A 20,327-nucleotide genomic window follows, 5' to 3' on the forward strand; every position below is an offset into this window, starting at 1 on the left:
CGATAGATTTCATAAATTTGTACAAATTCGATACAATTTGAAATTACGAATGCATCGAAACAATCGATGCCATTAAAACGCCATTGATTATTATTCGTATTAACTAAAATTATTGTTCAAAAATTTATTCAAACAATGTTTTTCATATACACGTGTTGAAAATACCTGTTGAAAATCGTTGCAGCACACTTTCGTTCGAAATATTATGTAAACAATTGTATATCTTGAAAACCTTCATTCGCGATTCCATCCTATTACGTTTGTACGTGTATCTGTATAGCTATTAAATCTAAGCTTTCCTACACGAATCAACTATGGAGATGAAGAATTCTAATTAATTAAAATGTATTGAAATATTTTCTAAACATCGTTATATATATATCAAAAGCTGACGTGTCTTTTTCAAATTGATACTTATGTCGCTATTCAATAAGAACATAGTAGACACTCGTGTAAGGAATTAGAATTTCGATATGACTTAACACCAGGCGGAACACGAGCGTCGTGTATTTCGTTTTAATAACACGTACTTAATTACTAAGTACGATCGATATATCCTGAACGATAAAGGACGATCGCTGCAATAAGGCTATCGCGAGCCTGCATTCGAATTGCATTTAAATGCAGTTTATTGCATCCTCGATCCTGTTTGTAAGCGGAACGGTAAACGATTTGCCAAATCGATAAATAATTAAACGGCTGAAGTTGACTTTTCACATTAATGATACTTGTCGATGAATTTCGATGTTTCTCGTTGATATTGTTCCCAAGGGAATCCGATACAATGGCGAGGCGAGAATTTAACGAACGTCCAGCGCATATAGTAGACCAGCGAAAACGTTTCATTGGTCATCTAACTTACTCCCTCGTGTTCTACTAAATAGATTTCCATGGCAAGTGAGCACGACCATCGCGATGGTAACAAGAATTAATTAGAGACATTATCCTGTTAACTCGCATACGTTTCGATCAGAGACAGTCTGGCTGGATGCCATTATACGGTAAAGTTCGTTCGTCTTGTCCAAAGCAGATACGAATATGTCTCAATGATATTTCTAACGCAAGTGTAATGCAGAAATTAAAGACAGAGGAAATTCTAAAAACAAATAAACAATTTACACAAAAAGTATTACGATAAACAGTACGAATCTTTTAATTTTACCTTACGAGTAACTGTAACCGCTTATCTTTTATACGAATTTAATTTTTATATATATTGAATTCGAACGAATGAATTTCTCTCACTACGAGAGATATTGTTTTCTACTTTAGTATCAAGAATTAGTCAGAAGTTATCGATTTTGCACAAAATGGTTCACAAGACTCTCAAATTTCGACACTTTGATGACCATTGTTATCGTTACTGCATACTTCTATTATTAATATTTATTTAATATTTGGACTCGACACTCTTCTCGACCGATTGACGTGACGATTTAAACCAAAGTAAGGCATACGAAGTTGCTAGGAGTACCATTTGTAACGAAATTTCAATAGAAATACAGTAAAAGATCTAAACTTTTATAAATATATCGCACGAATTTACAAATATTAGTACTATTTGTAACGAAATTTCAATAGAAATACAGTAAAAGATCTAAACTTATATAAATATATCGCACGAATCTACTAATATTAGTACTATTTGTAACGAAATTTCAATAGAAATACAGTAAAATATCTAAACTTATATAAATATATCGCACGAATCTACAAATATTAGTACTATTTGTAACGAAATTTCAATAGAAATACAGTAAAAGATCTAAACTTATATAAATATATCGCACGAATCTACGAATATGGTGTAAAAATGGCGAATAACAGCTTGCGATTGAAATCACAAATGTGTACAACGGTCGCTAGTGTGAAATATACATTGCTTCCCTATTATATACATGTGCATTCACACATAAATTACGGTTCATCCTCAACCACCACAAGACCAGCTGACCATCCCTAATTTAGAAGTTAAGAAAGGGACAGATTCGGTAGATTTCCAAGAGAAATTGTAGCAATATATATTCCAAGATCGGAATGATCGAAATAGTACTCCAAAACTGTATATTGAATCGTTCAGAATAGAAATTTAAGAATAAACCGAAACATATATTATAAAAAACCAATAGGAAAACCGTTAATGCAAAAATAATTGAAGAAAGTACGACAGTAATAATTACAATGTTTATATCGATAATTAGTACAACTTGGTAAACACGATGCTTTGTTTCTATCGGTGGAAAAAACGCGAGTACGTTACAATATTTTTGGTCGTCTTGTTAAAGTCCACCAGCAAGTGTTTCGATACTAGAATTAAAATAGTGGATGAAAACGCACGATAAATTTCTAAATAAATCTTGTGTCGCTTCCGGGAACATTTATGAGAATCTCTCGTCGAATCAGAAGCATAATTGAAAATTAGGTATACATCATTTGCGTTCAGTCGGAAGAAATGATGGAAAACGAGTGAAAATAATTGTTTTACGACAGTTTAACCGTCAGTATAGAAACACGTGATATAGTCGATTCGATGTTATAAAGGGGACTGGTCGTCTAGCCGTCGTAATGTTGTTACGGCCTCACTTTTGAAATAAAAAATGTGCTACATTCTACGACCATTAATGGACAGCTCGTGTTCGCTCGTTAACAAATCTTGCGGTCGGTATTCATCTTTCGTAGTCTTCACTGTAACAACGTTTCTCCATCTTTGTTCAATATCGTGCATTTTTACTCCCGCGAACGAACCGCAAAAAGGAACCTCGCGAACGACTCAACGAATGATTCGATGCCGTGATATGTGAACCGGCCGTAAAAATGTTCTTTTTCGCGGTCGTGAAAGAGTCATGACGTCTTTAACGATTTCGCGTTCGGTCGTCAAACCGAAAACACGTCTCGCGCTCGTTTATTTATCTTTTCGTCGTTTTGAGAATTCCAAGAATTACCAATTCTCTCTAGCGATGATGCCGTCATTTATCGTTTATCAAACGGTGAACGATGATCGGTTCTTGGGAATGCGTAGAAAACAGATTGCCTCTAAGTTCATGGATCTTGGGTACTGTACACAAAAATGGAATCAACATTCACAACGCAATACAGTCGATTGTTGCGATTCGACCATTGTCTACAGGGTGTTACGAAACTGGTGGCACAAGTTGAAAGGAGACACGAATCTGTATGAAAAAATAAGTTGAAAATATAGAGTAACATTCTTTCGTACTCGACATTCTATCGATGTCTACGAATCTTTTGCCAAGTCGTTTAGTTTGGTTCTTTTGAACCTTTTAACTTTGTCTTCTATGAGCAGTCTTTATACAAAAAGTAATTTTATTTTAACGTTTGTCTCGGAAGTGGGGTATCGTGTAACATTTAAAATAAAATTTGAATTATTGGTATCGAAATTAAGAAATCGAAACAGCGTTTCAAATAACAGAGTGATATCCTTCGGGCATAGACACGAGCGAGATCACATGCAAACGTACTTTACGAATATTTAACATCCGATTTATTCGAAAACTCGAAAGAATCTCGCTCCACATTTTCGACTTATTTTCTCATGTAGATTCGCTTCGTATCAAACTACCGAAATATAAATCGTGCCCTTGAAATATTGCGATAAAATTCGTAAAAATGCTAAAGTTGCAAAAGTTTTATCGGACATAGTCTATTCAATGGTCGCCAAGAACTCTAAGATATTACAGGCGTAGTTATTCGAGTTAGCTCTCCGAGGAATTGTCCCATAAAGTAATACTACTGTTCTTTTGAGTTGTACGGAATTTTCGGTTTAATAATACACGATGTTATCGTAGGTTCTTAACCCACAATGTACAATCGTATCGGTGAATCCGTTATTGTGTACAATACAGTTTGAACGTAATCTTCGAGCGCGAAATATACATTCGTGAATTACATTCGTGTAGATTATTTTTCACGAAAAGTATCGAGATTTCGTTAGGATGTTCGTTACACATTTCAGCTTGGACGAATACATTACAGAGTGGAAAAATGTTTGCGATTGCAGGTGGTGATGTGCGGGGCGGTGCCGGCAATGGTGCGCTCCGTGAGTCTCTACTCGACTTGCAGCAGCGGCAATGTTACTGTAATTGCCCGCACGATCAAGGCCATAGGACGCGATGATCACAATGCACCCTACCGTAAGTAAGATTACAATTAATTACACCGATCCGACGAACGAACCGAATGGAACCTTAAAAATACGAATTGTTTCGCGATATTTAAAATAAAGATTGAACATCTCGATGCAAAGGTGCGACTACAAATAACGTGGAACATGATTCGTCCGCAGGAGTACGATTGCGGATCGGTTGAGAGCAATTTATTCGTGTTGGTCGAGTAAATGTAATATCAGATATTGAGTTGTACTTCTTCGCGTTGATTACTATTTTTTCTATTCGGAAGTGATACAACGAACCTAATGGCCGAAAAGATTCGAGAATATAGTTGCTCTCGAATCGATCGAACTGGTCTACGATAAAAATGTCACGATTACGGTAAAAGGCGCAAACACTCGGACGAGACAAAGACGAATAAACGGTTCTGTCGATGTTAAATATCGTCCGAACGTTTTCGATTTTCAAGGGATTCGTAGCGCCGCGTCGTGTGCTCGGTATTTGCGCGTCGAACGATATTCGTGACTATTCTTACAACGGTTAAAATGTGTTCATAAATTAGTAGAAATCGGTGCAGCAATAAGAGAAGCAATGATCACAGACGAGGCTAATAATATTAGTATCGTGCATACGTCAAACGGGGCATTATTAATAGGTTGTTCGGGTAGAATTTATAGCCGTGAGTTCGAAATAAAGCCAGCCACGCGACACGGCCATTTAAACAGCTTCCAAATAAATTCATCGGCGCAACGTGTGGGGTCATTGTACAGGACAGGTCGATCGGTTAATTGAATCGAATCGGGCAGTTGCCCGACACAGACCACTCGACCGTGACGTTATCTTCTCCGATCGATAGTTTCGTAGACTAATAAGGATTCCGAACAAAAGAGTGGCAAACTCCTCGGAGAAATAAACGTCCGGAGCTACGGCACTAAAGATCTAAATTTATAGCAATCCTTATCGATCGAGGTAGGGTCAGGGCCTTATCTCGTTCGCTTTCGCTACCAAGCGCCACCGTGAGCCCCTTCGGAGCTCGAGTTTTATCTTTTCGAACTAATAACCGAGCTCTATTTTCGCGGAGTCGATCAACGTGGACGGAGAGAAACGAACGAAAGGAGTAAAAGAAAAAAGTGGCCATCGAGAACTCGGGGATGAATTACAGCGTCCCGTTGCCTCGTTTCGTCGCGATTGTTTTCGACTAGACACTGTTTATCTCGTCTTTGACTGTGTCGGAACGAGCTTGTACTCGTTTTCGCGCTTATTTATTAGAACCGTCGTCGTCGTCGCGCCTCCACCGCGGCGAGTTCAGGGTCGTTCTCCTAGAAATCGAGTTCAAGATATTAATGGAAGTTACAGAGAAAGCTTCGTACTCTTAACGGTCTAACGATTCTCTGTATGGAAAGATTTATCATGGTTCGCTTATCGAGACGTATAAAGGAGTAATTCGACGACAAATTACCCATGAATATTATCAGTTGCATCTGAAAAGCGAGACATTGAAATATCTGCGATAGGAGCCGCAAGGATTGAATAAATGTATTTAATCGCATAAACAGTGCTCGGTCCTTGGCGAAAGAGTATCAGGCATCGGAAGTATAATCGTACATTATGTAAATCAACATAGATATTTGCATATGAAAATGCAAGAGGACTGCGCTCCCGAGCATCCGTTCAATCGTCTTATGAATTTCGACAAGCGGTAGGTAAAGCTACTCGGACGAAAACGTACGAAGCTCGGAAAGCCCGTTTCGGTCGGGATATTCGTTGGCGTATCGTCGAAGGTTCGTTCTTGAATACGCTTGTTCGATCACTGTAAATACGAGTACGCGTAGGCAATACCGTCGACGGGTATGCGAAACTAACGAGTAAACCGAGGAACCGATACGAACGATACACGTGCGCGTGAAGTGCGGTTAATTCGCTAACCGACAGAAATCGTGGTGTATACTTTTAACCAGCGTGTTACCGCGTCACGTATATTTTCAGCAAGGTCGAAGCGATTCACAACTATTCGAACAACACTCTCGAATTCGTTGAACGGCGGGTTCCTTGGCTTCCGGGAGCGGGCACGATTATTAGCACCGGTAACAGCACGATTTCACGGTAACGTTGAATTTTCAAACGTGTCCTAAGTCGGTGTCAGCAAACGAGCTGTCCGCCCTATGTGCGGCGCGCGTGCGATACAAGGCGGCTCCTCTTCTGATTTCTCGCTCGCGAGGAAGGAGGGAAAAGGAAGGTTTGAAGGGAGGGAAGAAGGCTTGTGCAAACAGAGGAGCCAGTTTTCGCGCCGCACGCTGCGCCGCGTCTGCACCTCCCCGAGATCCATCACTTTCGTCCACCTCTTCCTCCTTTTCCACCTCCTTCGTCTCCTGGTGCTGCCACTGCCGCCGCGTCGCGCCGCGCCGCGCCGCGCCTCGTCTCGCCTCGCCTCGCCATGCCACGCCACGCCACGCCGGCCGCGCCGCAGCAGGCCGCACCGAGCCGCACCACGCCGCACCACGCCGCACCACGCAGCGCCACGCAGCACCACGCAGCACCGCGCAGCACCGCGCAGCACCGCGCAGCACCGCGCAGCACCACGCCGCACCACGCCGCTCTACCTCCACCTTTTCCTTCTGTTACTCGCATCTCCTACCTCTCTCGGCACTTTACTCCGCACGACGAGCCTCTCCTGACCGCCGATTACTCAAGCCCCATTCGCGAAACGGACCGTCTTGACTCCACTCGCTCTATACGAGGGTTTCAGACACCGTGAGAGCGTCCTTGAAACTTTGAATTCTGACTGCCGAGCGGCCAACCGACTTCGTGGATCCCCCGTGAGTCGGCCGACTCGAGAGATAATTAGCCGCGAATAGAAAATTGTTTGTTTGCACACTTACCGTTAATTAGTCACCTCGACTTTATGAATCCGTTTTACGACGGCAGACTCGTGTTGGTTTATACGCTATAAAATCGGGACGGTTAATTAACCAACGGACATCTGTACTACGGTACGTATTTGTTATCGAATCGACGTTGCTTTCCAAATTCTATTACACTTTTCCCCGAACAGTAACTGGTCACTATTTTTCTAAATTGTAAACAACCGGAGCGGTTGCACAGTATTTTGGTAACACGTTTATCGTGTTTCTTTTCTAATTTAAGAGACGGGTTAGAAATCGATCCTATTTACTCGCGATGCTGACGTTTCACCCCGTAACGGGGGGACGAACGTTTTGGAGCACGAGCTGGTTGCAGAAGAACAACGTCTGTCTGGAAATTATTTTGTCGCGATTTAACCTACCGTTGCACGCGTTTAGTAACGAAATCGCTTTGATCGTTTGACGAAAAGTACCCTACTCGTGTCCAAAACCGAGAATCGGTAATTTATGTAACCGAATATCCGGTACATTGCACCAAGTTTTCTCGAGTTTTGAATATAAAATTCAATATTGCACCAGTTACCGGTTCCTCGTCGGTTGGAAACTTTTGATCCTTCAAGAGGGGCCATTTAAGTGTTATACGTGATATCGTTTCCTTTTATCTCGTCGATTCATCGGATCGAGTCGATCGAGTTCATCGAACGAAACTCGATTTTTTGTTTTCCAATCGAGAACAAAATTGCTCCAAATGAAACTCGTAATCCATCGCGCGACTCTGCAATTGGGCGCGACTAAATCTTGAAACGATTACAGTGAATCGCCGATAGAACGCGTAGGTAACAACGTATCGAAAACGATAATCCGTACATGTCGAGTGTAACTCGATAATAACTATCATCCACGATGAAGACAAATAGTGTGCAGTTACCGGTGTTTCGTTATTCGATTAAAAAGCGCAGTCCCAATCGTTGCGGCTCATAACGGTAGTAATTACATAGATCGTCGTGGCATTCTTATCGCATTAAACGGGCTTAATTGGTCCACGGGGAACCTCCCGTTTTTTATTCAACGACTAACAGCATCACGCGCAGTCACGATATACTTCACGATGTGACACCTTCCCGACCGATACGAAGAAGAGAAACCCAAGAGACCAGGAAAGAGAGAGGAGATATATATATACATACGTCGGTTATTCGTTCACCCTGGAATTTAATTATTCTAGTCTCGGAGAACCATGATTATCGTGTCAGTCGGGCAAATCAGGGCTGCACCTGTCATAGCTTTGATCCGTACTTGGACAACCGTCATATTCTTTTATTTGCGTTTCGTTGTAATCGTGTGCATTCACGGCGGATGAACGTTCCCGTGCACCGACCAATCGTACGTTTAGGTGTTAACGACAGGATCGCTATTATACGTGCCTGGCTTATAACAAGAGTCGCGGTTATATACGCGTCTTTTCCTTCTTCTTTTGCCCTCTTTTCCCTTGTTCCTCTGCTTACGCGGTCGGTACCGGCCTGCTCGCTTTCGCGTTATATTATAGCTTTCATAACGTCGACGTCGCGAAATTGTGGCGCTCCAGTGGTTCTCAAGCATTCGTTGGTCGCACACCGTGGGCATCGAGATTATTTTAAAGCGATCGTCGAACGCTATGTCTCTTCGATCTCGTCTACGGTATCCCGTTTCGTCGCGATACACTGGCCGGTGGATGTTTTCTGCGATTTCCTCGCAACGAGGCAACGAAACATCTCGCGAGAAGAAAACACGGGAGCACTTAGCCCGCTAGAGAAAAAAGCTATTAGTTGCGAACCTATAACGAAGGAAGAATCGGTTCCTGTATCGCGAGCAGCACGTAGAAGTAATATATGGGGTCCATTCTTCTTTCCTTCTGTCTTGCTCTTTCCTACTTACGCGCGGATCCATCCTACCAGTTATTATCGGGGGTAATCGTGCCTAAAAGCCGGTGCCCGCTTTTGATTAAAATTGGCTTTTAATTCATTTGGCAGCCTCTAATCTCGTGGCGGCTTCGATCAGAGGGAACGAGAGCAAAGGAAGAGGGCTGCTCGGGGAACAGAAAACAGAGATCCGAAACGAAAAATAGTCGCTTCTTCTTCGTCTCGTTGCTTCGTCCTCTTGTGCATTCACCGTTTACCAGAGTATATCATAAATAAATGCCATCACATTTTAACGAAGGATATCAATTGACTCGGAGCCAACCGATCAAAGTTGTATTTAAATTTTATTTATCTCGCGAAAAAAATTTACTTATTTCTTACGGCACATTGTCACGATATAAATATGTATGCAGTACACGTATGATGGATACGTTTTCGTAAAATACTTTAAATAATGCACGAAGGGGACACGTTCCCGATAAATTTAGATTTTATTCGTATTATTACGATTACTCGAACGATGCGACACTTTTACGTGAAAACATCCTCGAAATGGAAATCGTCCGTCTTGCTTCTGAAAAATTAATATTTTATAAAATTTTCCTTAATATTTTCTATTATTCCTAGTCAACTTAATTTCACTGAATTTTCTGTACAGTCGTTGGACATTTGCACGTATTCTGTAGATGACGTTCATTTCAAGTGTTCTTTATTCACAAGACTACTATGCAAAATTATGATTTCTTCTTGTAGGCTAAAAAATCAAGAGTTTTCATTTTTTTTCCCCCCGTTGTGGTTTCCTTTTTTTCATATTCCGTTTGACAAAAAATGTTTAAAATATGCTATGAAAAGAAATAATAAAATCAAGTAACTTGATGTATAACAAAAATGAAATTTGAAAAATTCAATAATATTTTTTTTTTCTTTGAAAAGTCGCCAAATTTTATACATGGACAACATTTAGTGTGACACACTTACATGTCATTACGTATGTATATTAATCTCACTATTTCACCAAATTTGGTGTCATTCATTGCATTCGACGAGTCATGAGTAGCATAGATGGAGAACGTTAACATTTCTTACGTATTCGAGCGCAAATAATTTTTAAATGCGAATAAAATTGATTTCGAAATTATAGAGAATCGTTAGATCTTTCGATCGGTACGATTCTGTTAAAAGTGTAGCAATCTGTTTGAATCGAGCGCGCAACTTTGTCGGCGAGGTTTTTCAAATGACGAAATCGTAATACTCGTTCGTTAGACGAAACATAGTTATCGGTTCTCCGTTGTCGGTTGTCTCGTGGCAGTGTACGTCTGGCAAGTTCTAACAAACGTGTATACTCGTCATCGTCCCGACTGCTATGCCCGAACGATCTCCCTTCCCTTATTTGATAACGATAACCATCGTTTCAAACGGAACCGTCGAAGTTTCGTCGCGATTGCTTCGACGGCGACTAGGTATCGGAAGTATACGAGTTCGGTAATGGGTAACTGGAACGAACAAACAGCGTGTACGTATCATTTTCCGAGTCAGTGGTATTAGTTTCGGGTTGTTATCGTCGTACTTTCTTTCGTCGCTACTTCGCAGGTACATCGTGTTTCATACTGGAAAGCGGACGTTGCGAAGCGGAAGAAGGAAATTCCTGACGATAGTTTCGAACTTGTTTGCTATACTTGTGACGGAACTTTGTCGTTGACAACACCCATTATATTTTCGTATTCATTCGCTGCGCAATTTTCACCGAATTATGATATTTTTAAGTCGAACACGATTTCCGTCTCGATAACGACAAAAATGGTACCTTACTTAATAGGCGTAATATTCTCTCAGGTTCGAAGAAAATAACAACTGACTCGATTTCGTTAAGAGTCGTTAATGAAAATACGTCGGTACGTTTACCGTACCAGTAACAGATTGAATCGTTTGCAAAGATTGTTTCGTTTTGCAAAGAAATTGACACGTGCCGACAAATGTCAACGAACGGATACGCTCCGTGGAACGAAAAATTGCTTTCAGAAACAATAAAAGCTTGATCCTCTAAAGCTTTAAAAAATTGTCTTTATTTTCCTTTGAATTGTTTATTTTTTTTATCATTCACTTATCGTCTACTTCGAGAATATTAATTATACGCTACAGTTAATTACTCCTTTTATAAAAAGATTTCATTAGTAAATTAATACAATACGTTCTTTTCTCTATTTTGTCGCGAAACGATACACGATAATACGGTTAGCTCCGGATAACTGAAAGTATTCTTCCTTGGATAACTGAAGCGAAACTATCCCCTCCACGATTTATGTTTAGTCATCGTCGTTTGTAGCTGTATCTTCAGGAGAGGAATAATATCATATAAGTATATTCAATTATGTATAATCCGAATCGCTTCTGAAAAAAACTTCTAATTTAGTTTAATCATTGGACTCATTTTTACAGGGGAAATCTTGCCAATCTACAAGTAACATTTACATGTATCGTTACGTATTCTTGGCACGTGTCTCATCGTATTTAATTGCGAGCCACCGAACGCAGATAATCCGAGGCTCGTTCTCTGTTGCTCTGTCTCGCTCACTCTCGGTGTATTTCACTCGTTTCATCGAACAGTGTGTGCCTTGACCTCGACCCACTATCGAAGAGATCGATTCCTAGAACGAAAACTTAACCTTCCGCGGATAACTGAATCGCCGAGGACCTAATTATCAAAGAATATTGTACCAGCTCGCTCTCTTTTTTCGCATTATTAGAAATACGAAGACATTAGGTGTATTAAAGTTATTTAATTCGTTATTTGAATCGTTAAATTGGAATTGACATGTTTGCGAAATTATTAATTGCAGAGGCTCGAATGTCACTTGAATTTTTGAAAACTGAGATACATTCAACGAGATGAATGAAATACACTTTTGAAAGAGTATTTCAAATCTAGTAATTCAATCTAGAACCAATGAAATTGATTTAAACGATCGTGTTTATATCTCATCGGCGTACTTTTGGTTGAAATCAAGTCAAATCTAAAATAAATCGTTCTTCAAATGCAAAATCCATGAAATTATTATTGATTCAATTATGCGCGTTATTGTACCTCTTTGTTCGTTTAACCTAGATGTTTGCGACAGTAGCACAAATTGAGAATGCTAACTCAACTTGTTTATACTTATTTATTGCCGACATTCTTAGAAATTTCTTCGTAGAATTGTCCACAATGGTAAATGATGCATGATAAATGCGCTTGATAAGACAAGTAAGATAAAGAGGAACTGATTCATTATCTGCGGCAATTTGAAGAAAAAAATTGTACACACATCTGATAAACATCTGGAGACTAAAAAAATGAACTTTGCGTTATTCGTTCATATCGTTACAAGTTATGCCAAATATAACTATCTTGCCTTTAACGCATTGACCTGTTGAGTTTTATATATAACTCTAATTATTCCGATTACTCTAGCGTAATCTTTGAGGTGTGACATTTGAATACGAGCAATGTTATGTAGTAATTGAATGTACTTTTACCCGAATTGGTCATAGTCAAGTTAACGAGTTCGACGCACAAATCGTGGAACATCTACAGCGATATCCGGAAGAAGTTCCATGAGATCGGCTTCGTGGTCGACGCGTGAATGCAATTTTCGAAAATATGAATTTCATTTTCTCGTCGAGTTAGCGATCGATCGATTGTCCATCGTAAAAATTCATTGGAAACAAGACGCATCGGTCCCAATTGTATAACCATTGATTCTCACCCACTCGGATAAGATGAATTTAGTATCGGAAAAAAGAATAAATTGTTCCGCTGACCGTAGGGTGATGCCATTACGATACACATCCGCTGAAAGGTGAATCCAATTAATTAACGAAAGTGCCGCAATTAATTGGCACGGAGTATAGACTATGGTAGGTTTGTCAGTGAGCAGTCTCAGATTAAGTCCTCTCTTGCTTTTTCTCGTACCTGAATGCTGGTAGGAGGCTGGGACAGAAAAAGAAATGTAAAAGAAAAACGGAGGAGGAAAAGAGAGGTGAACTAAGAGGGAAAAAGAGAGACTTTACGAGGCAGTTCGGGGACATTCTTGATTTCGATGTTGGGAAGGCACCCGACGAGAACCACTTGAATTTAACGAGGCTCCAGCAAATGGGCCACCCTGCAGACTTACCTCCTTCCTTTTCTCTACGCACGGTGGTTATACCCACGCTCATGTGGCCCGCAAACGAAGGAAGAAAAACTCACGATCGTGACATCGTACCTTCTCTACCATTAAACGTCTATCAATTAAGAAACCGTGTTTCGTAACGCGGACGAAAATTAATTATTTCGTGCTGTCTCTTCGACGTCCGCAAACGAAATTGTAACTTTTCAATTGCGCGAGGAATTTGTCCCCGAACGATTAGGAAAACGTTCGGTAGATTTTTCACGCGAATTGGGTACAAAGTCACCGTGCATGACTGACTCGATGATATTCGGAAGGAATTCGGAAGTGCAGAGCGGGAATGCATCGTCTCGCACGCATTTCCCGGCGTAGCGTTAGGATTGGCGAATGTGCTCACGTATACTAATAAGAGGGTTGACAAAGAAAAGAAATAAGATGTGTCGAGGCAAGTGAAACGGTGCAAAACGAGCGGTGGATCTTTAAACATTGGCGTAGATTCGGATCTAAGTGGAATACTATTATCGAGGCACGATAAAATTTCTTTACTTTTTATTACATGTACAATAGTAGAAAATCAAACGAGTGTTTATTCATTTTATAAAATTCTTTTGACGGGGAACAAATTATTTTCAATTAATAGTTTGAGCTTAAAGAATAATAGAATATAAATATGTATGAACATAATATTTTACATTTTAGATATATATAAATTGAAATTTTAATTACATATAACACGATACAAGATTAAAACTTTTATTTAAAATGTTTAAAGGAACTATATGAATTCTTTGGAATTTGAATTGAAATTACTTATATTGTACTAACAATTTAAAATTAATCTAATGTGTTTTTTTAGCAAAGTTTCAAGAGGTATTCAATTTTATGATCATAATGATTTAATTTCTGCTCGGAATTCATCATCGACTGTCGTCTTTCGCGCTCGAAACATTTTTACAGCTATTTCGAAAATTATGGCCAAGCGGCAATTATTGCTCAGATAAAAATTATTCATTTCGCAATTTTTATAAATTCAATGATTTTTACCAAAAACCAGGAAAAACACAGTTTCTCAAGTTCCAGCGATCCATATTTCCTTTTATTGCTAAAATATAGCATTTGTTTAAAAAAACAGGAAAAACGAACTGATTTAGGGAAAAGTTACCAAAGAAAACTTTTACTAAATACATAAATAAATAGAAATATAAAGAAAATAATCATATAAGCAATCGAACGAAAACTCTATAAATATAGAGATCTTACTACTGTGTCAATAGTGACCGCCAAGAGTCAAAACATAGTGATTACAGGAGTTCAAAAGTAGGGAATAGGTAGAGCGATCGAAGAATCGCTTCTTGCCTCTGTGCTATGCCGCATATCATTTTGTTCGTCACGCACGATACATAATTCGGTTAACTTCAAAACGGAAAATCTTCTGTCGTCCAAGTGGTGCGATAAACTTATCGTCTCGGAATACTTGATCGTTCTTTATCGATAAATAAGTGTACTGTACAATTTCAAACGTTAACCCGTAATTGGTAAGGTAGGGTCGGACGGACTCCATGGAATTTCGTTACTATCAGAAATCAATTACCAATTTATTCAGTTCCTTAATAAATTAATGAGTAATCGTCATACGTTTCTCTTAAAAATGTCTACAAATATTTAAACAATTCTACAAAGTCGAATATACCTCGTCGTACTGTGTATACAACAAAATAACCACCAATTAAAACTTAACCTTATAGCGTACGTAGTAAGCCGGGAGTTCGTTTACCAGATACGTGAAATTGTACAGCGTGGATTCGCATTTGAGATCGCCGCGCGAATGTAATAATTCGGTTAGAAGTACTTCGCCGCGTGCAGGTTTCATAAGCATTACGTCCTTTCCGATGGAAAGCACGGAAACTTGAGCGGTGCACCTGTACCAGCGGCCCTTTCTTTTTCTTTCGTTATCCGGAACAAAGGATGCCTGCTTCTCGGTCGGTAGAATTTCGTAATAGTGGGTGTGAAAGAAAAAGGGAGACACGCCGTTGCATTGAACACAACGCAACGTGCACTTCGGGGTCGAGGCACGACAGGATCCGCTAAGTGGAAAAGTACACACCGTTCGGTCTGTGCCGCCTTCATTAGCACCAACTAGCTACGGCGGTAGGCTTAGTCAACCTTTTCTTCCTTTCTCAGTGCCGAACAGTGCCTGGAAGAGGGACTCCGAGCATCGACGTATGTAGGTACAACTCGCGCCATAAACCTCGACGAGATCTCTTCTCGGAAATGTGCCAACTCGCATACTGAACCACAAAACGGTTTGCCTACTGCATCCTGTCATTTTGTCCCCGGCAACTGATGTCCCTGGATGCTTTTGTAAACCGCGTTATCTGTTTTTCGTTAACTCGTCGCCGCATTGAACGTGTACACCTCGAGTACGTGTACAGAGATTCTTACAACGTCTGCACAAAATTCGTTATTCACGCAAAATTTTCAGCCAGCCGAACGTTTCGTTCGCTTATACGTTCTTCAAAGTAATCACGAAGAACTATACGATACGACAGTATGTGACAATACAGCCCTTGGCCATTGGAATCACTCGAGCATCGCTGAAAAATAAGTTGAAATTCAAAATTTCATAACTTTCTTAATATTCGTCGAAACCTATCGCAGCAGGAGGCAAATCGAAGCTTAAACCTTCTATCTTTTTGTATCCGTGGCCGTTTTAATTTGATCGGTAACCAAGGGACGAGATTCTCCCTTGAAGGTTGTCAATTGCACAAATTTCTTAATGTTCGATACAGTTTTTAAGTTACGGAAAATTTTCTTCGAACTTTGACATTTTACTTTGAATTTTAACATTTTTTGGCAGTACTCGAATAGTTCTAACTCGATGGCCAGGTATCGTAAATTCGGGAAATTATTGCGTTAGTCTAAATAAGGTTATGGATTCGAGGATCGCTTTCCTCGATAAGAGAAACTAGTAAAAAGTCTTCCGTTGTGTACCGATATCGTTGTACAATTCGAACATTTTGTCCGTCCAATTAGTTAATCGAATTTCTTTTCGCTTTATGTTACAGAAAAACTGACGACGCAGTCCGAAGATTTCAGTGGAAAATTGTACATCTTCGCGGAAAAGAGTCAACGATACATTTGCTTCAACAAGCGGTGGAAACTTGTCGGCCTGGTAATTACTGGCTTACGAATTAGTATACACGTTTCATCGTTGGGAGCGAATAGATTTATGCGCGACGAAAAATGCACCGAATTGCACCGTTCGGACAATTCTATCGATCGCTTGCATTATCGCTTTTACCAGCGAGTAAATAGTCGAGAAATGTCACCTTTGCAAAACAATGATTTATAAACGAGATTATCAAAACGTGGTGATTCAACTCTCCAATGTTTTAGCTTAATTTTTAATACAGTATTCCTCGTGTAACAGTTTTCTAGAACGAGAATTAACAAAAGCTAATAAGATAGAGAGCTCCGAAATAAAAAATCTTTTCACAATAACGTACAGCGATGCGAGTAATTGTAGGTTCAAAGAATCTTTCGTAACGTTTCCACGAAAAACAGATTCAAACTCATGGCCGTGTGTCTCGAGCGCGATGTGTATAAGCAAACCCAACGTGCATTAGGTGGCTTGAAACTATGTAACAATTTATGTAAAATATATCGATGATTCTTTCATAGATCGAATAAAATACAAGATTTGAATAGAGATCGCTACAGAAGTCTAGAAATTTGCGTATAAATTTCGCGAGTAACTTGAATAAAATTAAATAATTTCCACGCGTTAGTGTGCAATAACTCGAAACATCCACACACGCTTACCCACAGATTTCGATTCTCTTTCTCAGAAACTTGCACGCAATGTTCTGTTCGCAACCCTTCCGAATAGGGGTTCAATTACGATCTTTTAGCTTCGAAGTATCGTTAATCGTGTAATTAAAATGTACGGAATGTAGCAGAGCCGAATAAATACGGGTAAATATTAAATCGAGGAAAAAACGCAAGTATCGTAACACAGTATGCACAACGCCAATGTCCTTCTAGACTCAGGTACCTGTAGTTATTCGTAGCCACTACGGTTGGTTCTATTAATAGTAAATCTGAATTTTCCGAGCAGATAGAGTAGATGTCCCAATTACTGCCCCTTTAAGCTTATCGGGTAATTATTTTATAAATTGTTTAACCTAAAAGTCGTTCCAGATTGTAACGTAACATTACCTTACTATACTTTGAACACGACGCGTCGATTACCAATTAATCGAAAGTGTACTACGAAATCGACTATTCTGTTCCTATTATTGTCGCTCGAATGGAAACGATTCCCACGTATTAACAATTCAATTATTATCACGTAACAGACACAAGACGAATAGTAAAATTATTGCATCTGCCACGTTACAACAATTCCCATATTTTATTCTCACAATAGATGCACGTTTTAAACGACACATTCACCTTTCAATATTTATTTTCAAGCATTCATTGTAAAGAAACGAATATGGAATACCACGAGAAACAAAGTCGAAATTTGGTATTGAAATAGTTTTCTTCGCGATTCATCGTACATTGTTCCGTTATTGAATAAAATAATTGAAACGGCAGTTACAAGGATGCTGACAGTTATCGGGACATCTACCCTGCGTACGATTCGTAACACGGTTGTTTGCGCATCGGCTACAGCGGGCCTCGACCGAGCGATTATTCACATCGCTGTACGTAAAATGATGAATCTAGAACTTTGACCAAGACTAAAGAAAACGCATCGATTGTTTCTAGCCTAAGAAGCAAAAGGGTCCTATGTGCCAGTTCTACGAGCTCTACAACGGTTCGTATTTGAGGTACAGAAGCGTAGTAGATAGTTCGCGGTATTTAGGCTTCAACAAGTTCGGCAAGCCGATGAAGAATCTTCGCGGTCGGCAAGAGTGCTTCAATTTCATTAAGTACAACCCGCATGCTGACATTAAACACCACAACAACCTGGTGAACGCGGACATGGGCGGAATGGATCCACGTGGTCCGTATTTCGGATCCAAGAAGCCGTCGCCCGTGATGAGGGCCACAAAGAACTCCCTGTTGCAGGTCGACAGTACAAGGGAGATCATCCATACGACGCATCGTTATCGGCACTCGAATCGTTGGAAGATGCGCCAGAACGAGAAGGTCTCGGTACCGCAGAGACGACACGAAAGCCGTCTCGTCGTCGGGACCAGCAATCATTGAGCCGAGTATTGGCTCGCCGATGAAGACTGCCTCCTCCATACCTGTGAGAACCTGAGATCAGACTACCAAATACGCTGGTAGAACGTACGGTCGAGATGTCAGGGACCCACAACGCGGCATCACCTGAAACGCGGCTCGAAGCACGCGCCTCGATTGATCGCAACGAATAAAGCTGGCTCGCCTTGCGTCTCTCCTGCTCGCTCGCGTACATTCTTCCAAATTGACGACATTCACTAGAATTAAAAACAACGAAAAATCATTCGCGTACGGGAGTGTGTACGAACCAGCAGGAAGACGGTCATACCGGATATAGCTTTCGTTACGCGTCGTTAGATTCTATTTCACACTTGCCCCGACTGAATCCTTTCAGGCAAGTACGAACGATATCATAATTTCCCTTTCGTTCCATTGCTAAATTTTTTACGCCATTTTAATTGACAGCGTCTGTCATCGATCATTTCTCTCTTTCACTTTAACGGGTTCATCGATCTTTCTCGTAGTCTCTTTAGATTCGATGTTGAATTCGAAGCCGGGAAACAAAGCAGACAGAGTTGCGGGAGAATGTAACCATACGTCGGATATACCACGTAGCACTAGTCTGATCGTTTAGCGGTGGACGAAGTATACGTTGCACGCGATCGGCCTAAATCGTTGCACAATCGGACAGCTGTCGTGCTTCAAACGCTGTCACAAACCGCAATAGACGCGCGGGGAGACGCGCGTACGGCGCAGGCGCGCGCGCCCCGACAGAAACCTTCTATCCGGAACGGGGATCGAATCGTAACGATCCGGTGATCCCGTACGCAACGGACGCCAATGAAATTAATTGTCGATAAACTCGAATCGTTTCGAGCTCGCGAGTTTAGCGTCGCGTCTCGGTTCCCGAGCGTTGCGCGTCGACGAGATTCGTCCGAGATGGAAATATTTCTGGAGAAGGCGGCCGCTGAAAGAACGCGACTCTCCCGTGCGCGAACGCAGTAGAGCTCGTGCTGCGCAAAACTCTCTCGCTCGCTGTGCTAATTACGTCGCCTAATGTAGCGTGTGTGCGTGCATGCATACGTGCTTGCCTGCCTGCCTGCCTGCCTGCCTGCCTGCCTGCCTGCCTGCCTGCCTGCCTGCCTACCCGCCCGCCTGTCTGCCTGCCAGCCTGTCTGCCTGCCTGCCTGCCTGCCTGCTTGCCTGCCTGCTTGCATGCCTGCTTGTCTGCCTGCGTGTGTGAATAATGTGTGCGTGCGTGCGTGCGTGCGTGCATGCGTGCTTGCGTATGTGCTCGCAACGTACACGCAGTTTTCACCGCCGCCGCGACGATGTTGAATTTCGGAGCGCGGTTGTTTCCGAATTGCTATTTTATCAACGACTGTTCACGGATAACTTTTTACTCCTGTAACGAATCTTATTTATATATGTACATGTGCGCGTATGTGTGTGTGTGCGCGCGCGCGCGAGAAAGAGAGAGAGAAAGAGAGAGAGAGTACAAGATGCGTGCGAACGTTGTGTAAAAGAACGCATTGTCGATTACCTCTAACGTGCACACACACGCACACGCATATACATAAACATAAACACACACAAACACAAACAAACACAAACACACGAACGAATCTTTTTCACGAAGAATCGGTAATATACTTTCACGGAAAGCAAGATACGATAGCGTCGTATACGCGCATATATATATATATATTTTTAGTAAACCTGTTCAAAAGAATCTAGAAACGAAGGAATAACCGGATCTCTGAACATTTTATAAGAGATATTCTTGAAACAACGGTTACATTCTGTCACAGGTTCGCTGCGTCGAACGTTATAATTACACGAAAGGTCTATTTTCTGATAGGAATGAGAGTGAGACAGTACTCTGAGAATACTGGCTATAAACTGCGTGTTCGTATACGAGCTTAAGTATTTGTGTGCATCTTCGCGTGCGTATGTATTTACCTCGGAACGCGTGTGAGTGTGTGTAATATATTACCATGATCGATCGTTAATGAATTTAATCCTTAGGACGCTATCGCAGACTGTATTACTAGGTTAGGAACACGAATATAGGACACGGTGGCGACTCGACGAATGGAT

General features: G+C 40.8%; 1 protein-coding gene across 3 annotated transcripts in view; it reads left to right on the forward strand.

The window, feature by feature from the left end:
- The window catches only part of LOC143155090 (fibroblast growth factor 18), a 188,296-nt gene extending 170,032 nt beyond the window's left edge, over positions 1-18,264 (forward strand). For all 3 annotated transcript variants that reach the window (XM_076327401.1, XM_076327399.1, XM_076327402.1), the window contains exons 3-5: positions 4,019-4,151; positions 16,097-16,203; positions 17,808-18,264. In XM_076327401.1, coding sequence (XP_076183516.1) covers positions 4,019-4,151; positions 16,097-16,203; positions 17,808-18,251 — 684 coding nt within the window. In that variant the 3' untranslated portion in view covers positions 18,252-18,264. The remainder of the gene's footprint in view (positions 1-4,018; positions 4,152-16,096; positions 16,204-17,807) is intronic.
- Positions 18,265-20,327: the final 2,063 nt, after the last annotated feature.

The sequence above is a fragment of the Ptiloglossa arizonensis genome, chromosome 2 (assembly GCF_051014685.1).
Source record: "Ptiloglossa arizonensis isolate GNS036 chromosome 2, iyPtiAriz1_principal, whole genome shotgun sequence".
Classification (NCBI taxonomy): Eukaryota; Metazoa; Arthropoda; class Insecta; order Hymenoptera; family Colletidae; genus Ptiloglossa; species Ptiloglossa arizonensis.